General features: G+C 52.2%; 1 protein-coding gene across 3 annotated transcripts; it reads left to right on the forward strand.

Annotated features, from left to right (window-relative positions):
- Nucleotides 1-8,844: 8,844 nt before the first annotated feature.
- Nucleotides 8,845-19,399, forward strand: SPRY3 (sprouty RTK signaling antagonist 3). Of its 3 annotated transcripts, none has more exons than XM_042876714.1 (2): nt 8,845-8,927; nt 13,503-19,399. In XM_042876714.1, exon 2 carries the CDS (start codon nt 13,550-13,552, stop codon nt 14,468-14,470), a length of 921 nt encoding a protein of 306 aa, XP_042732648.1. In that variant the 5' UTR covers nt 8,845-8,927; nt 13,503-13,549; the 3' UTR covers nt 14,471-19,399. The 3 variants fall into 3 exon arrangements, with proteins under 3 accessions (XP_042732648.1, XP_042732646.1, XP_042732647.1); XM_042876712.1 differs by lacking the exon at nt 8,845-8,927 and adding an exon at nt 10,270-10,393; XM_042876713.1 differs by lacking the exon at nt 8,845-8,927 and adding an exon at nt 10,598-10,678.
- The last annotated feature ends 243 nt before the right edge of the window (nt 19,400-19,642 follow it).

Below are 19,642 nucleotides of genomic sequence, written 5' to 3' on the forward strand. Positions count from 1 at the left end.
TGCGGGATAGAGAGTCACCGCAGGCCGCTGATCGCGCGTGCGCAGTGCTCTGAGTCGGTCCGACGGCGCTGGGTTCCGACGCTGCGGGTTGGGCTCGCGGTCGGAGCTGTGGGCGGGGTGGAGGCCCAGCGTTTGGGGGTAACACCTGCACGTGTTCACACTGAGAAGCAACGGCTCGCGTGCGGGGCGCTTAGGGAGGTGCGAGGCAGGCGGCGGTGCCGGTCCGGCCGCTGGAGGGCCGCCTCGTCCCACCGATAGCGGCCGCCGGACCCTTCTGTCCTGCCGCGCAGCAGCTCGTGAGGGCGGGCTGCGATGCTGAGCGCTTCGGCTGCTCTGCTCACGGAGCCTCTCTGCACTGCGGGCCCGCAGGCGGCACAGAGCGGCAGGGTGGTGGCACCGGAGCTGCCGAGCTTGTTTCTATCCGGGATGTCACTTCGCGGGACAAGCACATGGTTTCAGCAGCGGTGGCGCAGCCCGCTGTACCGCACAGCCCTGTCCTAACATGGGACGCAGCCTGAGCAGCGCTGACCCCTGGCACCGTATCCACACTTGCATGGATTTTCACCCATGGCTTTCCAAAATTAAGGCATTCTGAGCCTTCTTTCTTCCTGTGCCATGCCTGAGTGATTGCATATCACCACAGCTCAGTTTTCCAAGGCTTTTTCGTGGAAGTTTTTGGGTTTTTTTCTCCCCTTCAGGAAAGCAATAGGGAAAGCATCTGGAACAGGCAGAGTAGCTGGCGAGGCTCTGCTGCTTCCCAATAGCTCAGTGCAGCTCCCAGAGGAGATAAACGAATTAGTCAGTCACTGAGCTCACAGCAGAGGCATCTCAGCCTCCGTGAGAATTTGTCACTGGCCCTTCCTGGGCTGTTGGGTACCCAGAAGAAGGGGAGAGATCAGGGATTTGGGGGCATACCCTTCCTGTACTGGCTGATGGGGTAGACAGCAAGACTGCAAGGTCATGGGGTTGTTCTTCACCTCAAAGAACGAGGGTGGCATGGAGCTCACCAGTGCTTATGGTCCCACCTGGTTCCCACTGCACAGGAGTTTGTATGCTGAGAAAGGGGGCACCAGGGAGCTTTCTAGGGATTTCCCTGGGAGATTCAGGAGCTGGGAATTTTCCCCAGTTTCCACCGCTCCTTGCAGCAATGCCTCTTGCTCACATGCTCCTCCCAGGGTCATAAGTGGTTTTTAAAAAAAGCAACAGCCCACACAATGCTCTTCCCTTCTCCAGCCGGGTGCTGCTGATGAGATGCCGCATCCGGTCCTGAGGGTACAGAATTAGCCCTCCACATGGGAAAGGCCCTGCCAATCCTGGCCACCAGCTTCAACACACCAGTGCTGCGAGGTCAGCAGCACGTCACTGCTATGCATCCTACAGATGCATCCTCCAGTCCCTTCCAAAGACTTGTGCGAGACGTCACTATTCCTTCTCTGCTTGCGGGATTTCTTGGAGGTCACATTGCTGGTACTGATGTCAAATGGTGTTTTCCTTGACGTGCAGAGCACATGCAGGCTTAATCTTTAGGCATAGCTTTGCACTGACAAAAATTGACGGATATTTCCGCAGGTCCAGACAAGGAATTAACATTTTACAGGAAACACAGCAGTTTCCACACAAGCTGCAAGAACAAAAAAGTCTGAGTAAATTGGGGATATTCCTGGAAGTGGTTATTGGAACAAAAATAGTGAAAAGTACCAGTGTGTGTGTAGGCACTGTGTCATTCTGATGTGCAACCACCCAACCTGAACATCCAGCCCAGCTAAACCCATTACCACCTTAATGCCATAATGCGATGGGAAGCACAGCAATGACAAAGGAGTATTAAAGTCCTAGGCAAATGCAGCAGCTATGGACACAGAAACCAAGGAAAAAATCTGCTTATCCTTGGAAGGCCACAGATATAGAGCGATCTCCAGCAAAATACCTTTGCTTCCACTGCCAGCCCTTAAATGAGGTCTGGGAAGGAGTGGATCTTGGCTTTCCACCCCTTCTGGTCACTCACATACACTGCATGCACCTGAGCTCCCCTGGGTTGGCCCTGCCTTCCCACCAGGTGCTCAATCACTGTTTCTAGCTGTGACTTAGCATTTCTGCTACACCGCTCAGGAGCACAGCTCAACCCAGCCAAAATGGCCACATTAACCCAACACAAGTGACACAACCTAACCCAACACAAGTTGAATGGTGCAACCAAATATAACCCAATCAAACAGCGTGTATCAAAATGATACAACCTGAGCCAGCCTGAGTGATATAGCCCAGCCCAGCTTAACAAAACCATATACAGCACAGCATGGTCCAGGAGGACCTTTTAGAAAGGTCAAGGTGAGAAGGATCCATGGACTGTAGCTCCCTGTGCTGCAAGGCTGCTGCAATAAACAGCATTAAGAGCAGAACAACTTATATCAACTGCACCTCTACACTGGTTGTGAATGGCTGAAAGGTGGTTGTGTGTTGAAGACATGAGAATCCGTGTGGATTTTCTAATAATTTAAGCTAATTTAAGCCTCTGTCTCCTCGTAATTCTCCTTTTCCATGGATGAAGTCACCTCCAAATGTCTGTCTCTCGCAGTGATGCTGGACAGTGGGTTTCAAGGTGACTGAAGGACCAGCCAAAGGGAATCCTCTTGGGAACTGCAGTCAGGGCAGAGAGCTGATCTGCCCAGTCCCCAGGAATGCTTCATGTTCCCATGGAGACATAAATAAATAATTATTTATTTGACTTGTTTCAATCTTTTAAAAGTTAATCTAATCCCCTGCCTCCTTTTTTTTTTCTTGGTTATTCAGAGGAAGGAAGGAAGCCCAAACTCGGATGTTTATTTGTTCTGTCCTGGCCGATGTTCCCTTGGTCGTGCTCCAGTGGCCGATAAACTGGCAGGGAAGCAGAGCGTGGAGCACGGCAGAGCCTGGGAAAGGCCGGGACCCCGCTTCCCCTGCCCTTACGTCACGGTTTCTCTCTGATTAGCTTGGCCTGCGGGCTGCCAGCTGCCTTCACTCCCTTGTCTCCTCCATGCCGCCTGTGCTTGTCATCATGTCCCCATACCTGAGATGTGGGTGGGAAGCATGGGAAGGCAGCACGAGGCTGGACCAGCAGCATGGTGGCGGGACGCCTGGTAGGACTAGGGTGGAGATCAAGAAGAAAGTGCTGGAACACCACAAGTGACAAGCTCTGCTTGGTTTTTGGGAACTTAATTAGGGGAGTAGTGCAAGTATCTGCAAGGATAGCGTCTCCATGAGGTCCCAGCCTTTTCTTCTGAGTCCTGGTTTGATCCCCCAAGGGATCAAGGATTGAGAGCCTTGTAAGCGCCATGTGTGGAGAGGGGCTGCAGACCCCTTCCCACCCCCTTTCCAACCAAGATTTTCACCTGAAACGAATCTTCCTAGCAAATCAAAACAAATGGCTGGGCTGTACTTTTCTAACAGGCTTTCACCTTGTTCTCCTTCAGTCCCAACCACGGTCCAGGCTATACTACTGGTGGGTCCTACTTAACTGCAGTGATGTCTGAGGCCATTACAGGCCTCTGAAGTTCTGGGAAGAACATCCACCCAGGAACATTGGGGTGGAAGATAAGTTTGAAAGAGTTCAGGAGGCTCTTGCAGGCTGAATGGAAGGTGCTGCAGGGAGAGGTGAGGCGGGAAATGATGGGACAGAAGGCAGCTGGGAGGTACTCTGTATCTGAAATGGAGAAATAGCTACCAGTACTCTTTGCTTTGGAACAGAAGAGGAGCCCTGAAGAAAACTGAATATTTTGGGGATCTTCTTAGTAGAGGATGGTGGGAAATATGAGTGTCCCTTCCTCCCCATCTTCAACTCCCATCTACTGGGAGTTGAACCCAAACCCCTCTGTGGTCTCAAGCAGCCACCCCAAGTCCCACACTCTTGCAGATATGGGCACTGGGGTCCTAAAAGGGATACTCAGGGTTGCAGGTCACTCCCAGTCACCACCTGCTGGCTCAGAGAATAATATATAGTTTCAACACTCCTAATTGGAGCTCTTTCCCGACACTTCCTCCTCTCAATCTTCTACCCTTAGTTCTGCAGAGTCAATAAGTTAATTCACATTAAAGCAGAAGTCTTTCCCAGTTCCCATGTGTCTGCAACAGGGGAACTGCAAGGAGGTGGAGTGAATCCTTCAGACCACCAGCGATGGGAGATAAATCCTCATTGCTCTCCCCTGCCCAAACCTTCTCCTGCTCCCTCTCCCTTTGTGCTCCTCTGTTTCTCCTACCCAATTCTCTCTTCCAGGCTGTGGTCCTCAGCAGACAGCTGCTAGTGATTTTCCTCGGTCAGCAAAAGTCAAGGCTGGGTGACACACACAAGGGCGAGCCTGCAAGCTGTGCTCTAAGGGAAAGGGACCCTTAAAGATTCTCTGGCCCAACCCCATGTCATGGGCATCTGTCACCAGCCCCATTCAACCCAACTTCGAGCACCTCCAATGATGGGTCACCCACAACTTCTCTGGTGGACAAAGCCCCAGGGCAGTGGGGTTGGAAAAGTTGGCGGAGACATGTTTTAAGGTTTTACCATTCTCTGTGTAAAAAAAATTCTTCCTTATTCCAATCTAGGTCTCCTCTGTTTCACTTTAAAGCTGTTGCTACTCATTCTATCAATACAGACTGGATCACTGTACTATTTGCAGTCTGCTCTGAGATAGTCTGTGCTGAAGATACTTAGGATCATGAGATCTTGGGGGATGGCAGCCAGTTCTGGCCATACCCTGGACATCTTCTGCATGTCCCAAAGCATTGGAGCAGGAAGGGTCCTTCACAGGTGGCTGCAGACCAAGAATAAGCCATACCTACCGAAAAGGGAAACTGAGTCAGGAACCATGAAGTAACCTAATTTCCTGATTTCCATGAATTTGCCATGCTTCTCCATGGGATGGGAGAGATGGGTCTGTGCACTCCTCTGCTCCACTGTGTGCAATGGGTGGACATGCCCAGGGGCTTTTGGGGAACCTCATAAGAACAGGACCTCACTGCTTGGCCCAAAAGCGCTTAGGCAGAAGAGGCTGAGCCTCCAGATAACCACTGTTATTTAATTTATTTTTTCTAAATTAAAAAAAAAAAAAAAAAAAAAAAAAAAAAAAGGAAGGAAGTTAATAAATAATGTAAAGTGGAGAATGCATTAATGAAAGAGAGAGCGAGGGAGAGAGAGGAAAAGAGAGGAAGGGACAGGGCAGAGTGAGAGCACAGGAGGGAGGAAAGATATTCCTGCCTATATCGATTGGATATGATTACATTAGACCTATCAAATATTCATACTACATTCCACAAGAGGTCATTGTGTGTGTTTTTCCAATTTAGATCTGCCTTGGCACAGGAAGCAGGTTCCGGGTGGGAAAAGGGCTGCGCCAACGTCTCCAGCCCCACAGTCCTGAGGCTGTGTCCACCAAGGTGGCACTGGAATGGCCTCAACTGGGATAAGGGCACTTGGGCTGGGGTGTCTGAGGTGGGGGTTTGAGGTGGGGATGCTCCAGGAGATGCCATCAAATCCACTTGTGGTGTTCTTTAGCCCTGAAGTTGCTGCTGGGGCACTTCAGCCTCTGGGAAAGGCACTTCTCTTACCTGTGCCTCAGTATCCCTGTGAGTGATGCCTGGCTTGGCACATATTCTGACTGCAGAGCTCCAGGGATGCGTCCCTGTCCACCAGGTTAAACCAAGACATGTGCTTTCCATGAATGAGACAAGGTGGCAGAAGGCAGCCCAAGGCCACCCCATCCTCAGGCCCCATCCTTCCCCAAGCAGCAATGCTGGAGATGGCAGAGAAGGGACTGTGGTTCTCCTGTAAAATTGGGAAGCTGAATCTGTATCAAAGGCTGGATTTCAACACAACCCCTGCCTGGTGCTTCCCTCTGTGTGTGTCCTCAGGGGATGCCCACCACCTTCCCACAGCATCCCCTTGTTACCACCCCTATGTCTCTTATCCCCAGTTTCTCCATCAAGGCAGATGCCCCCCACCCTGGCAGCCCTGGACCAGGGCTGCGTTTCTCTCCTTACATTAATAAAAAATTTTACAGCACGGTGGCAGGAAATGCATTTTCAGTTCATCTGCTGCGGCTATTAGATTACCAGGAAATGGCTGGCTGGCTGGCGGCCAGTGGCTCCAAAGGGCCGGCGTGCACCCAGCGTGAGGCAGAAGGCAGGCACACCGTCCCTGTCCCGATGACAATGTCCCTGCTGCTCTCATGGCATGCCAGCTTGTCCCTCCTCCAACACTGCCCCTGTGTCCTATCCCTGTGCCTTTGCACTGGATGTGGTGCAAAGGATGCAGAGATGGATCTATTCCCCTTTTTGGAAGAACTGGGAATGCTTGGAGCATCCTTTAACAAACCTTTGCTCTTGTCTTAAAGGCAACAAAGCCCAGAGCATCTTGACTATGCTGGGAACAGAGAAAGAAGGGATATTTGGGACTGGAATGTACATTAAGAAGGGAAGAGCTTGGTTATTCCAAACTGGGTTGTGTCGGATCACCAGGATGGGCTGGAGGCAAGAGGAGCATCAGGAAGAGTTAAATTCGTGTTTTTGTTAAAAAGCAGGGTCAGTGCAGGCTATAAATGGCTATAAATGGCTATAAATACCTGTGGGGTGACGGTGCTAATGAAGGAAGGGAATTACCAGCAGCCCATGGAGAAATGAGGACCAGCAGTGGTGGTTGGACACGGTTTTTAGGCTAGGCTCCTCCTAGACATGACCCGGGCTCTCTGTGACTGAACAAAGCAAGGTCCTGCTGCTTTGCAATTGGTATGGTGGCCCTGGTGCTTTTGGGACGATCCAGCAAGAACCTTGGATGGGCTCTCAATGCGTGGGAGATGAGAGAGGACACCCAGGAGGAGGGGAATGAAGGATGGAGACGGGGCAAAGCAATGGGAGTGGAGCATGCAAGGGAGCGAAGTGTGGGGAGAAAGCAAGGTCTGAGCCTTGCTGAGGTTTATTAAAGTTTAACCGAACAGAAACCCTGGTTTGCGTGGAGGGGACCAGCTATTTTTAGCTGTGGGTAGGATGTCAGCTCTGAAAATAGCCCGCCACCAGATCCTAATGAAATCCCTCTCCCTTTGGCTCTCGCCCGGAGTGAGTTTGGAGGGGGAGGATCGCTGTCACACCCGCAGCTGAGGAGCTCCTGACATTCACAATGACTCGTCTTTTTTTTTTTTTCCTGTTTTTTTTTTCCTCCCCCCCCCCTATTCTTCATCGGCTCTGCCTTACGCGGAGCAGAGGAGTCACCAGCCAAAAAAGTGAATGCGGGGGTGGTGCTGCTTAGCTACGGCCAAATCCCAGGCAACATGTGACCAGATTGGCAATTTAATACCAAGCCTTTCTCCCCTGTACACACGCGTTCAAGTTAAAGTGACATTGAAATGGGAGCTCCAAGGGATGAAGGCAAAGAAATAGGGTGGAGCTGCCCTCCTGCTTCGTTCCTAGGGATGAGCTGTGTCCATTGGGTTGGGAAATTCGGTACCCACGTGAGGGAATCTGAGGTGTGGAACCCCATGAACCACTTGTTGCTCACCAGATGCACCAGGGCACAGGGAGAAGTGTCTACATTCAACAAAATAAAAGCATGAGAAAGGGTTTGCTTTTTTCCCTCCTGCCTGCTGAGCAAAGGAACTGCACAATGCAGAAGGGAAATGATGATTCTGCCCTCCCTGTGCAGCCGTCTGTTCATTCTGTGCACAGTGGGGTGGATGTACCTGGTTCTTCCTCACCGAGGCTTGTTTTGGGATCCCCACATCTCTCACCCTGGGAGAATCACAGCCTTTTAATTCCTCCCCAGCACTTGCTGCTGCTTCTAAAGAGCTGCTGGCGCTGTCTGCCTTCAAGTGGCTTTCACATAATACAGTCTGTCAGGCTAGATGAACATCACCGTCCCTTCTGGCCCTAAAATCTGTGAATTTAGAAATTAGAGGGCACCAGCACCTCTTTGTTTCTCTCTGATTTAATCAGGGGAATCATACGTTCTCTTCACCCCCCTTACTCCTTCTCCCCCTGCATCGTCTTTAACCAAAGATGAATCTTCCCTCTGCTGGTGCCCAGGTCTGGCTAAGAGCACCAGAAGAGATCAGACACCTTCAGCCTTGCCTTGGGATTTTCTGCCTGGGCTGATCACTGCAATGAGCTGTTCTGCACAGGAGGACCGGGGTGCTTGGAGGCTCTCCTGTCCGCTTTAAATCCCAACTGAACACCTCAGGCTCCAGATTTAGCCCTTTTGGCTTTGTTAAAATTGGAATGATTTTGTGCATAGATCTAAAAACCTTTCTGAGCTGTTACTGAGCATGGGAAGATGGATAACTCCATACTGTCAGCTGTTCCAGGAGGAGATGCTCCAAAATAAGACCAGAGAACAGGGCCTGGGGTGCTACTTAGGATGGGACCCCAGAGGTGCTGGAGGGGTTAAGATGTGACAGATTCCAGCCGGGAGCAGTGAACCAAAGGGCGTAGGGGGAGATGGGATTAGCAGGCAAAGGTAGCAAGGGACACAGGTCACAGCAGGATGCTAAATCCTCTGCTCTCATGAGGAAAGGCTATCATAGAGCAGGGCAGTCATAGCAGCATCCTCTGTGCTATGACTGTGCACAGTCAAGGGACCACATTCCTATCCCAATTGGGACCCCCCCCCCACCAGAACCTGATGGAGGATCTGCCCCAGACACTTCGGGAGCGCCCCTCAACTTTTCTCCTCTGTAAATCCATCCCAGTTCCCAGCCCTATCTCTTCGGAGATGCTGTGGTCAATAACTCCCCAGGAGGCTGCTATTCTCCCTTTGCTTCCCACCCTCCCACTTGTCTCGGCATCTCGGCATTCATGCCTTTCGGCCCTCCCTCGGCAGCAGGCGGGCGAGGAATAAAGGGGCGCTGAGCACGACGCGGGCTGCAGGGATGCTGCGAGACGGTGGAGGGAAAGCCCGAATTGCTGCACGCCTTGAGGTGGGAGCGAGAGATCGGGCTGGGAGAAGGGGAGGACGCGCACACGTGCTTTTTTGGGGGCGGGCGCTGGGGTTTGGGCACCTCGGTCCCTTCTGCCCCTTTAAAACCTGAGCTGGAAGATGAAGAGGAGGGGCTGGTTGGAGGAGGATGTGGCATTTTGGCTGTGGGATGATGCTGCTGGGAGTCTGTTCCCCACTCCTGCTGCAGCACCTCTGGAAGCATCCCGTGTGGACCCTGACCCCCACGGGAGGGATGCTTAGCATTGAAATGACTACAAACGAGTGTGGACAGGCGCATCTGTGTACCACCAGAGAGCAGGGTGCCTCGTCACTGTGCTGGGCTTCTGCTGGCATGCACTGAGAGAGAGCCACTGAGCTCAGTAAGGTCATCCTGGATGAAGCCCATCTGTTGGGCAACAAGTGGCAGGGCTGTTTGTCACCCTTATCTTTCTTCTCCAGCCACACATCCACTCTTGCTGGGCCAGCTCTGAGCAGTGACCTGCCCTGGGTGCAGGCTCCCATGCTGCTTGAGCTTGCAAAGGGTGCTGGTTCCTGATGTCTTCACCCTAATTCCTTGAAGATGGGTCATCAGCCCCCTTGAGCTGCTAATCCCGCTTCACTCCACCAGAAAGCACTGCTTGAAAGGATTTGTGAAGGGCTGAGAGGTAAATAGAGAGGCTAGGAGATCAAGCTGGCTCCATAACTGTGTGCAGTGTCACCAAGGAGAAGCCTTGTGTCCTCAGGGCTGCTAACTCAGGTCCTGCTAATTTCTGGATGAGTCCCAGGGGTGTCACAAGGGTCCTCAGTGTGCCCAAGCCTCACAGAAGGCAGCACGAGAAGGGAGCACAGGGAGCAACAGAAGGTCCATGTCCTGCTTGGACCCAGAGTCTGAGGGATTTTGTTCTGGGAGAACAGCGGCTGTGGGGCTGATTTTGGAGAGTGTGGCAAAGCCCCTTTCCATCCTATCTGAGCTTTGAACACTAATTTGGAATTAGTGTGAACTTTCTGGATGGCATCCAGGCTCCCGCTGATGCCTCCCAGACACCCAGAAGAGGTGACTGGGATTGGGGAGCAGGTGACAGTGCCTGAAGCACAGTGATTTATGCATCAAGGTGACAGCACAGGTCGATGCCATCCCCTGCTTTGTGCTGCCAAACCCAAGGCGCTTCCGACACACCATGCCCGTGGTGATGACAAAATAAACCAAATCCACGAGTGCCGATGGGATGGGGCTATATGGGGCTGTCCCTGTGTCCCCCGGGGCCGAGGAACGGGGACGGCGGGGCTGTCCCGGTGGGCGCGGAGGGGGGAAGCAGAGCCGGAGAAGAGACGGAAATGTTTAAATAGCGCCTGCTGCATCCCGCAGCGCTCGGCTCTGTTGCAGTCATTATCTAGGGAGCGGATGCACAGGGCTCTATGGGGACCGCTAATGGGCCGATTCAATTTCAGCTGGATGACGCCACTTAGGTAAGCATTAAGAGCTCCAGCTCCGGGAAAGCGAGCGGCAGAGAGAGAGAGGGAGAGGGAGAGATGCTAACGGGCAGCACTAAATCCCTCCCTTCCTCCCTCCCATCCTCCACGCTGCCCCCATTCACAAGGACCTGCCTGCATTCACAAACCCGAGTCGGGCAGCCCTGCAGGGCTCTGCCTCGCTGCCCCCGGCTGCGGGGCCGGGGGGGGCGGCCGGTGCCCCATGCCCGTGCCGCCCGGCGGCCCCTAGGGCTGGGCACGGCGAATGGAGCGGCCGGCGGGGTGAGTGGGGTACGGGACACGGGTGGGTGCGTGGGATTTTGGTCACGCATGGAGCGTGGGATACGCGTGGCTGCCGGTGGAGGTGCTGGGTTGTGGGGAGCATTCACGGGGATCCACGCGTGAAGTGCTGGACAAGAGTGGGGTATATGGGGGGGCTGCAGGTAGGGATCTGGCCATACATGTGCCAATGCGTGGGGAAAGAGGGGGTTCTGCATGGAGGAAGCCCCCTCTGTTCCCACCGGAGTGCTCTGCAGAGCTCGTCCCCAGCTCACAGCCACCTCCAGTGCCTGTAAATCATTTGCTTTTACTATCCTTCCTCTGGCCCATTATCACACGAACTTTATATGTTTGGGGCTGCTGCCGGTCATAAAGCTCACCCGGTTTCCGGAGCTGGCATGCCCGCTGGCAGGCAGGGTGTGAGGAGGAGGATGCTGGGGACACGCTGTCCTGCTCCCCCCAACAGGCAGGTAGGCAGGGAGGGGGTGGCAGTGCTGTGGTAAGAGGGCAGGGACCTGCTGCAACCCCCCCGTGCCTCCAGCAAGGAGCGATTGGAGCAAGTGGGGTTCTGTGGGGCAACAGCAGGGTCCTCCCCCTGGGTTTTCAGTCCCCCTTGCCCCCATGCCACTGGACCAGGGGATCCCTAGCTCCTCCATCTCCCTGTGGACACCCCAGCTTGTGTTCACTCAGGTCCCAGAAAGAGACATTTTGTCTAACTCCTACATCTAGGGATTGTAGGTCCAGGAGCACCTGGACCCAGGTTTGGTCCCATGGGTTCTCCAAGGTGTCTCAGGTGCTGCATCCAAGTCCAGGATCCAGATTTTAAGTGTTCAGGTTGCAGTGCCTTGTATTCCTATCGCCAGCTCCTCTCTGCCTCCTTTCCCCCCCATGTTGCAGCATCCTCCACACTGCTCCTCCTGCCTAAGCATGTCTTTACTTATTGCATGTGGGATTGGGTGGGAGTAGCTGCCCTTTGGCTGCTCTCAGTCTCCCAGTTCTACCATCTCCATCCCCACAGACTCTGCTGTTCCAGGTCTCTCCCTTTGGGTCACATCTCAATCTCAGCCCCCCACGTGAACCTGTCCAGAGCTCCCTGTCTTCCTGGTTCGAGTCCTAATGCCCAAGCACACCAAACCCAGCACCCAAATGAAGGGGATGGACACTGAGATGTGAGGAGCTCCAGCTGCACTGGATGTCAGTCAGCCTAACGCTCCTTGAGATGGGATCCCGGTCCTGAGAGATGCAGGAACCCACTGAAGCTGCTATGCTCCCTGTTGCATGGTTCCATCTGCAGACTGAGACTCATCCCATCTTTTCAGGGGTGCAGGGGACTGCAGCTCCTCAGACCGTGCTTCAGTGAGAGCTTGGCTTGCATTGGCCCATTCCTGTCCTGGAAACATGCTCTCACAGACTATGCTTGGTTATCCATGTATTCACCTTGTATTCCCACTAAAGAAATCCATTCCCAGTAGGCTGTGGGTATCCAACAGTGAGCTATCCACCACTCACACTGCTCTGCATGGGACAAGCATCTCACTCAGGATGGCTTGAAAGTGGGCTCCTTGCAAAGGGAAAAAAAACAAAAAAGCCCACAGATTTAAGCAGATGCTTGCATTTTCTTTCCGGAAAGGGGGATGGGAGAGGGCACTTCTTGCTTTAACTGTCAAAGTACGTTGCCTTTGCTTTTCCTGCACTTCAAGGTCAGCCTTAGCTAATGAAAATCAATCTTCCCTCTGCTTCTCTCTGCTGCATGAGCAGATTTACCTGTGGCCCCTCACCTACTTGCTGGCCTTTGCTGGCCACAGGAGCTCCTATAGAACAGCCTTCCTGTGGGCACTGTGACAAAGCCGGTGTCACCCGCGGATCAGATGTTTGATCTGCCAGGGAACGGCTTTGTTCCAGGGAAGTTGGCTGTGCACACAAAGCATATATCCAACTGAAATCTGGACTGGAAGTTCTTGGGGGTACTGGCATGCAATGAAGCACATCCGCATGGCTGCTCCATTTTTGCATGGCAGCTTTGGTGTAGGAACAAGGCAAGATGCTTATATCAGCTTTGGGGTTAAACAGAAGTCTGCCCTTTTGCAATGGGGATGTGAATGGGAAATCTGGGCACGACACTATGAAATGTGAGGTCTTGGTGATTCCCAGACCCTGGCCAAGCACGTATTGTATTAGTGGTGATTTGTTGCTGTTACTTGCAATTAAATGTTTTTGGTTCCCCTCCTTCCTTGTGTCCCTGGCTCATGTTAGTTTTCCTATGCCCTGGTTCAGCCCTCCTGAGCTGGAGATGCTGTTCCCAGCTCTATCCCTGAACAGGTCTCATTGAGCTTCCCCTCCTCAAGAGAGGACAGGCAGTGCCCATTGGTGCTGGCAAGAGTTGGGGAACCTTCTGTGGAAGGACACAGAGCATGGGAAGATGCTGCATCCACCTGAGCCAAGGGACAAGTCTCACTGTCCCAATGTTTAGAAATGTCCCGCCAACATCCTCCTGGGCTCAGCAGTGCCTCAAGTTGTTTGTTAGGAATAAGATGTCAGGAAGAAATTTTTTATTCAGGGCAGTGAAGCCCTGGCACTGCTGCCCAGAGAGCTGTGGCTGCCCCATCCCTGGAGGTGCTCAAGGCCAGGTGAGATGGGGCCCAGGGCAGTCTGAGCTGGTGGGGGCAGCCAGCCCATGGCAGGGGTTGGAACCAGATGGGCTTTGATGTCTCTCCTGACCCAAATGTTCTGTGATTATGAAATTCATTAGGAGTTCAGTAGGCTGCAGGGATGGACCGTTACGAAGCATAACACAAATGTTCCTCTCTCTTCCCACCTCATCCTTTAGGACTTTTAGATGTGCCCTGATGCCGCAGGTTCCCCCAGCTCCTGGCGATGCAGCTCTCTTCCAGCGTGGCTGAACTCAGCTGTGACGAGACGATGGAACCCCCGGCTGAGGACTTCCAGCAGGTCCTGTCCATCGACCAAATCCGCTCCATCCGTGCCAGCAACAACTACGTGGAGAGGCCAGCCACCTGCTTCCAGCAAGCCCACTCCAACCCATCCCTCTCGCAACCACCGCACAAGCAGGAGTGGACTCAGGACCGCCTGGCATCCTCCACGCTGCAGGACCTGCACCGCAGCCACAGCCAGCAGCCCCACATGCCGCCTTTGCAGCAAGCCATGAGCCACTCCAGCACAGCCAGCTCCGTGTCCCAGAGCACCACAGCCTCCGAGCAGCGCCTGCTCAGCGCCCTGACGCCGTCCCACTCGGGCCACTCGCTCATCCGGATGCAGCCCAGGGCCGGCGAGCTGAAAGCGGAGGAATCTCCCTTGAAAGGGGCGGCGGCGAAGGGCAGCCTGCACGGCGGGCACCTCTTCGTCTGCGAGGAGTGCGGGCGCTGCAAGTGTGCTCGCTGCACGGCCGCCCGTGGCCTGCCCTCCTGCTGGCTGTGCAATCAGCGCTGCCTCTGCTCCCCAGAGAGCCTCCTCGACTATGGGACTTGTCTCTGCTGTGTCAAGGGCCTCTTCTACCACTGCTCCAGCGATGACGAGGACACCTGCGCTGATGACCCGTGCTCCTGCGGGCCGGGCTCCTGCTGCGCCCGCTGGGCTGCCATGAGCTTCCTCTCCCTCCTCATGCCCTGCCTCTGCTGCTACTTTCCCACCTTGGGGTGCCTCAAACTTTGCCAGCGGGGTTATGATGGCCTGAAACGCCCTGGCTGCCGCTGTCAGACCCACACCAACACGGTGTGCAGAAAGATCTCCTCCTCCAGCGGCTCGCCTTTCCCCAAGGCGCTGGATAAGCCGGTATGACCCTCCTGGGGAGGACAAGCAGACAATTCCTCCCGATCCTCTTCCCTTCGTCCCCATTCTCCTCTGGCTGCCCCTGCTCTGCAGTGCTCCCTTGCCCCCTGCCTTCCTCCAAGGAATGAGACTCAGGGTCCCTGGGCCATGGCTCTTCCCATGGTAGGAGGAGCTGGGGTCATGCATCCCAAGCTAGAGTCCTCCAGGAGCCTGGACCTGTTCTCTCCTTCCAGCACTTTTCAGGGGTGGTCTCCATTTTCTCCCACTGCCTATATCCCTCATCCTCCAGGTGCTGCAGGGTCCCACCAAGCAGCAGCAGCCTCCCTGCCTGCTTGGAAGCCATCAAGAGATGCCAGTCAGAAGGCATCTCATTTCTCCTGCCTCCAAGAGGAAGGGAAATTGTGGGAAGATTTCAAACCTTTCAGCTGCTGCCCAGCTGCAGTGAGGGGAAGGTTCCCCTGGGATGTGATGGAGAGCAGGATGCTGGTTTGGAACAATTATTAGTTTCTTCATGCCTGGAGGTGAAGGGTCTTCCTCCAAAGTGCAAACCATGATGGGATGGGAGAGAAGATGATATTATCACCCATCTCCATCCCACCACTGAGCAGATGCAGCTCCCTTTCTATACTTCCAGGCTTGTCCTCGAGGTTAGGGTGAAATAGCCATGGGGACAGAGCTTTGTCCCAACACCCTGTTCCCTAGATCTGCCTTCTGCCTGTCTGGTACCTTCCACCAGCACTGAAATCACTTTAAAAAAGTCCCCAAACCCAACTATCGACAGCCAGCTCTTCTCTCCCCTCTGCTTAGCACTGATCCGAGGTGGGGGTCCTGTTTTGGCTTGAGGAAAACAGAGAGTTGAAGGGAGTTTCCGCAGATGGGACCCCAACCTTCCTTCCCTGCAGAAATTGCCTTTGAGCCCTCATCTTGCTTTCCTTGGCCATCAGTATGCCACAGCACTGTCACTGCTGAGAGTATTCTGTAACAGTGGGATGGGGCTGAATGGAGCCGTTGGGCTGAGCCATCTGCAGACCACGATATGGGGGCAGTGCTTCATGGTTTATGTGCTGTGATGCTAAAAAGCCAAACCCATTGCTGCAGCTGTGGGTAGATTCTTCCAGACCTGGGCTCAGCCCCATCTCCGCTTGCCACTGGTGGGTTAGGGGAGCTTGGGGCTGGGATTATGTCCCAAGGCTGTCACTCCTCTGAGACAAGTGTGTGCAAAGGGAAGTAAATGGTTCCCCTGGATAAATATATGCAAAGTCTCCCTTGGCTTCCTCCAAGACTCTGCTGTCCAGGGCTTGCCCATTGCATTCACTCAGCCACTTCTTTCCGTAGAGTCCTGTGGATCTATTTTTGTATATATAAATATAACGTTAGGATGGCTAGGACTATTACTAATAATATCCATGATACTGCTGTGAATGGTGCCAGATGCAAGGTTTGGCTTCCTGGTACACTTCCACATTCTGGAAGATGATTTCCTGATCTGTTTATCGCTAATCCTAGACCTTGAGTTCCTAGGTAGTCGGGTGAGGGGGAGAGGGAGGTATAGAGGTTGCAGAGAGGGAGTAGGATTTAGTGCTGACTGTGGGATGAGCCAGGAGGTAGCATTTCTTGATGGGATTCATCTTCCCATACATTTGCTATCTAAAAATCACAGCTGATCCAAGCTCCCTCTGTTGCAGGGGAAAAAAAAAGAAAAAAAAAAGCAGTTCCAGGGAGTGATTCATCCTCCTCAGAAACATTAATTAAAATGTGTGCTGCTGGTGCTTGACTCCTTTGATTCTAAGGGAGCTACATGTTGATGGTGTGAAGGGGAGGTGAATCCCATCCCTGGTGGAGAGTTTGTGCCTGTGGTGTGGTATGGGCATGACCAAAATCCTGATCCTGGTTTCTCTCAGAGCCCAACGGGCATTGATGGAAGATGCTTCTAAAGATGCAGAGCCCACCTCTGTGAGCAGTAGAGAATTCAGGATGATGCTGTGGCTTACAGCAAGGATCTTGTTCTGATAAGGAGGGAGAAGATGATGCCTGTGCAGTTTTGCCATTTGGTTTTTAAGGCAATGACCTTCTCAGACAGCAGCCTTTCCATGTCTGTACCAACACAAGATCAGTCCATCTCTGTGGCAATTATAAAATACATCACAAATGTACTTATCCATATGCCAGCAGTTGCTTGGCATATGGGTATTTCCAAGTGATGTTTGGAGGAGAGACTTCCACCAAGAGGCATCCTTCCTTTTCTTTTCACTTACCTATTGGTGCTGATTAAATTTATTCCTCCTAAAAAGTGCAAAACTTTTTTTTAGGGGAAAAAGTCCCTTTTTTTTTTCATTGAGGATTTGAGGAACTGGCTCACTTCAACAACAACGGGAAATAGTTCATTGAAACTTTCAGAAGAAAACTAATGAACAGAATTTTCCAACTTGCTCTACTTTGATTTTTTTTTCCTCCTCCTTTTTAAGTGGAGCCGTCTTATAAATTTAGTTACCACCTCTGTATCTCTGCAAATCATTGCTTCCTCTCCTGATGGTGGAATGACTCAACATGTGAAGCTTCATAATTTTCACGGCCTCTCAAGTCATGCAAGCATGGGGTGATCTCCTCCAGGTGCTGGAGCCACAGGATGAGGAGATGGCTGTCCAGATACCATCTCCTCGGAGCCAGTTTGCCTTGGCATAGTGCAGTGAGGTGGAACCCAGAACTACTATTGCAGCATATTTACCTTCAGCAATTGGTAGGAGTCCAGGATGCCGTCTACCTAATGGGCTTTTTCTGGGTCAGCACGGAAGTTCCATTTCCAATAGGGAATCATGCCATACCAGAGTGCAGGGCTGAGGAGTCTGGCCAGGTCTCTTGAATGTCTCAGCTCCCATAAAAGCCAAACTCATGAAATATATTTTATGGAATATGGGGCATGTAGAAGGGAATTGGAGAGGGCCCAGTTGTGCACAGAGGGCTGTCAGACCATGCAGAGCCTCAGCTGGACTGTGTTGAAGGTAAATCAGAGCCATGTTGAGGTCTTACAGTTGCATGGACTGGAGATGTTCAGAGCTGACGTTTGCCAAAAGCTCTCCAAAGATGCCAGTTCCAGTTTGCTGAGCCCATCTGGTGTCAGGAAGGCTGTGGGTAACTTCTGATCATGTTTGTTTTTCCTGAGCTTTTCCTAATGTCCTCAGACCAGTTCCATCCTGCTTCCTTCCCATTTCTGGCTGCTGGATGGTTCGGTTTCTCTTCAGAGAGGGCTCCAGTTCTGGTTGGAGTTGTGAGCCCCTTTCCTGCCCCACCCTGTAATGAGTCAGATAACATCTGCTCCAGATGTTTGTGTGCAGCTGCTTGCCCTGACAGTTTGGGTGTCTCTCTGTCCCGACGTGTCTTTCTTGGTTTTCTGTTTGGAGAGTCGCACGACAAGTCCTCTGTTTTCCATGCACTCCTGGGACCTGACAAAGATGGAACTGCTTCACAAGAGAGCGTTTCTCCACATTGTGCCTCTGTGCTGGTCATGGGCTCCTTTCCCAGGAAACATGCAGGGTTTCAGGGCAAATTTAAGGAGAGATGCTCAGGTGCCAAGGAGCAGGAGGCAGGGCAGGAGCTGCTGAGCAGGACCTGAGCTCCCCCTGCTCTGCTCTTCCCATCTTCTCCAAAGACTCCTGATGGTGCTTGCTTTGTGCTATGGCTTCTCTCAGCCCTGTTCCACTCCTTTAATACAGTGTGATCGGTCCCAGCACTGTTGAGGAGTCACTGTGGACCAACCTGAAGCACACATCCTATCCCATTTCTCTCAGTCTTCTCAGTGCAAGTAGGTGATGCTTGGGGTGTAGCTCAGGTTGGCACCCATCCCTGGGAAAGCTCTTTGTCTCCCACGAAAGCAGTTGCCAGCCAAGGACATAAAAAACAGTTGGCAGGGTTGGATTTTGAGGGGGAAGGTCTTTGAGATTTCATTCTCAGATTCCCATAAAATCCCGTTGAGTCAACTCTCCCCTATCCTCACATATGATCCAACAGAATGGTGGGGAAGTATTGTTGGCCAAAAGATGCCAAAGCACAAAATTACAGTTTATTGACAGCTGCTGTAGTGCAATAAAGAGGGATGAACTGGGTTTACAGGAGTGGGATGCACCAGGAAAGAGCATGCCATGCCCCAAGCTTGCTGTTTCCAGCACCTGCTCTGTTCATTTGCTCTCTCTCATTCTGGTCCACGGGTATTTTGAGGCTGGAGAACACTGACAGGTCTTTGGCTATGGGAAGGTCTATCTTTCTGTGATCAGTATACAAGAAACACAGAGAAGAGATCTTCCCCTGAAACTCCATTCTTGTTCTTCGGTGGAAATGAAGTGAGGTTGGTCTCCTAGGAGCCCATGGAGCCCACTCCTCTAGGATACGTACAGCAGCTGGAGGTGGCTGGTTCAGATCTGAAGCAAAGCTGTGACCTCCTATGGGCTCACATGCTTCAGGGTATTTCTTGGTGAGCACCAGGACCTCTTGCAAACACACAAAGGGCTTCAAAAGGAGTGGAATCAAATCCTCCCCGATGAGTTGCTGGTGCGGCTGGTCCCCTCCTTCCCTGCTGAAGTCCCTGTCCACTTTCTCTTCCTCATCCTCCCACCTCCTGGCAGTTCCTTCAGGCCTTCGTGATGCTCAGTGGACAGGCAGCCGCCTGCCTCCCCAGTGTCCTCAGCACAAAACTCTCCCAAGAAGACAGGTCCCCTTGGCTTCAAAGGAGAGCATCATACCAAGAACCGAAGCCTCTAATTCTCCATTTAACTGGTACAAAGGCATTCTGTACAGTGTATAAAGAGATCCCTCCCTGGCTGCCTTTATTTGGGTTCCTTTCTATAAGGTATAATACATGTTTATAACCTGATGGCTGTTTTTTTTTTTGACAATACTCTTGTAAATTTAAAAGGAAACAAAAAAAACAAACAAACAAACAAAAAAGAAAACAAAAAAAAAAAACCTCTAAAAAAACAACAAAGTATTTATTTCAAAAGTTTATTTTAAAGATAAGAAAAAAATAACCTATTTATTTTAATGCACCTCCTTCTGTTTGGTTTTCTTCTCTTGCAAAGCTAATAACTGATAACTGAACCACTGCTGAGATGAAAGAAGTAATTCTATGGGTGGCTTCACAAGCCCACTTAGAGCAACTATTCAATAAAAATATATATTAATTTTGAAAGT

This window comes from Lagopus leucura, unplaced genomic scaffold (assembly GCF_019238085.1).
Source record: "Lagopus leucura isolate 7727_CA_CO unplaced genomic scaffold, USGS_WTPT01 Super-Scaffold_100016, whole genome shotgun sequence".
Lineage (NCBI taxonomy): Eukaryota > Metazoa > Chordata > Aves > Galliformes > Phasianidae > Lagopus > Lagopus leucura.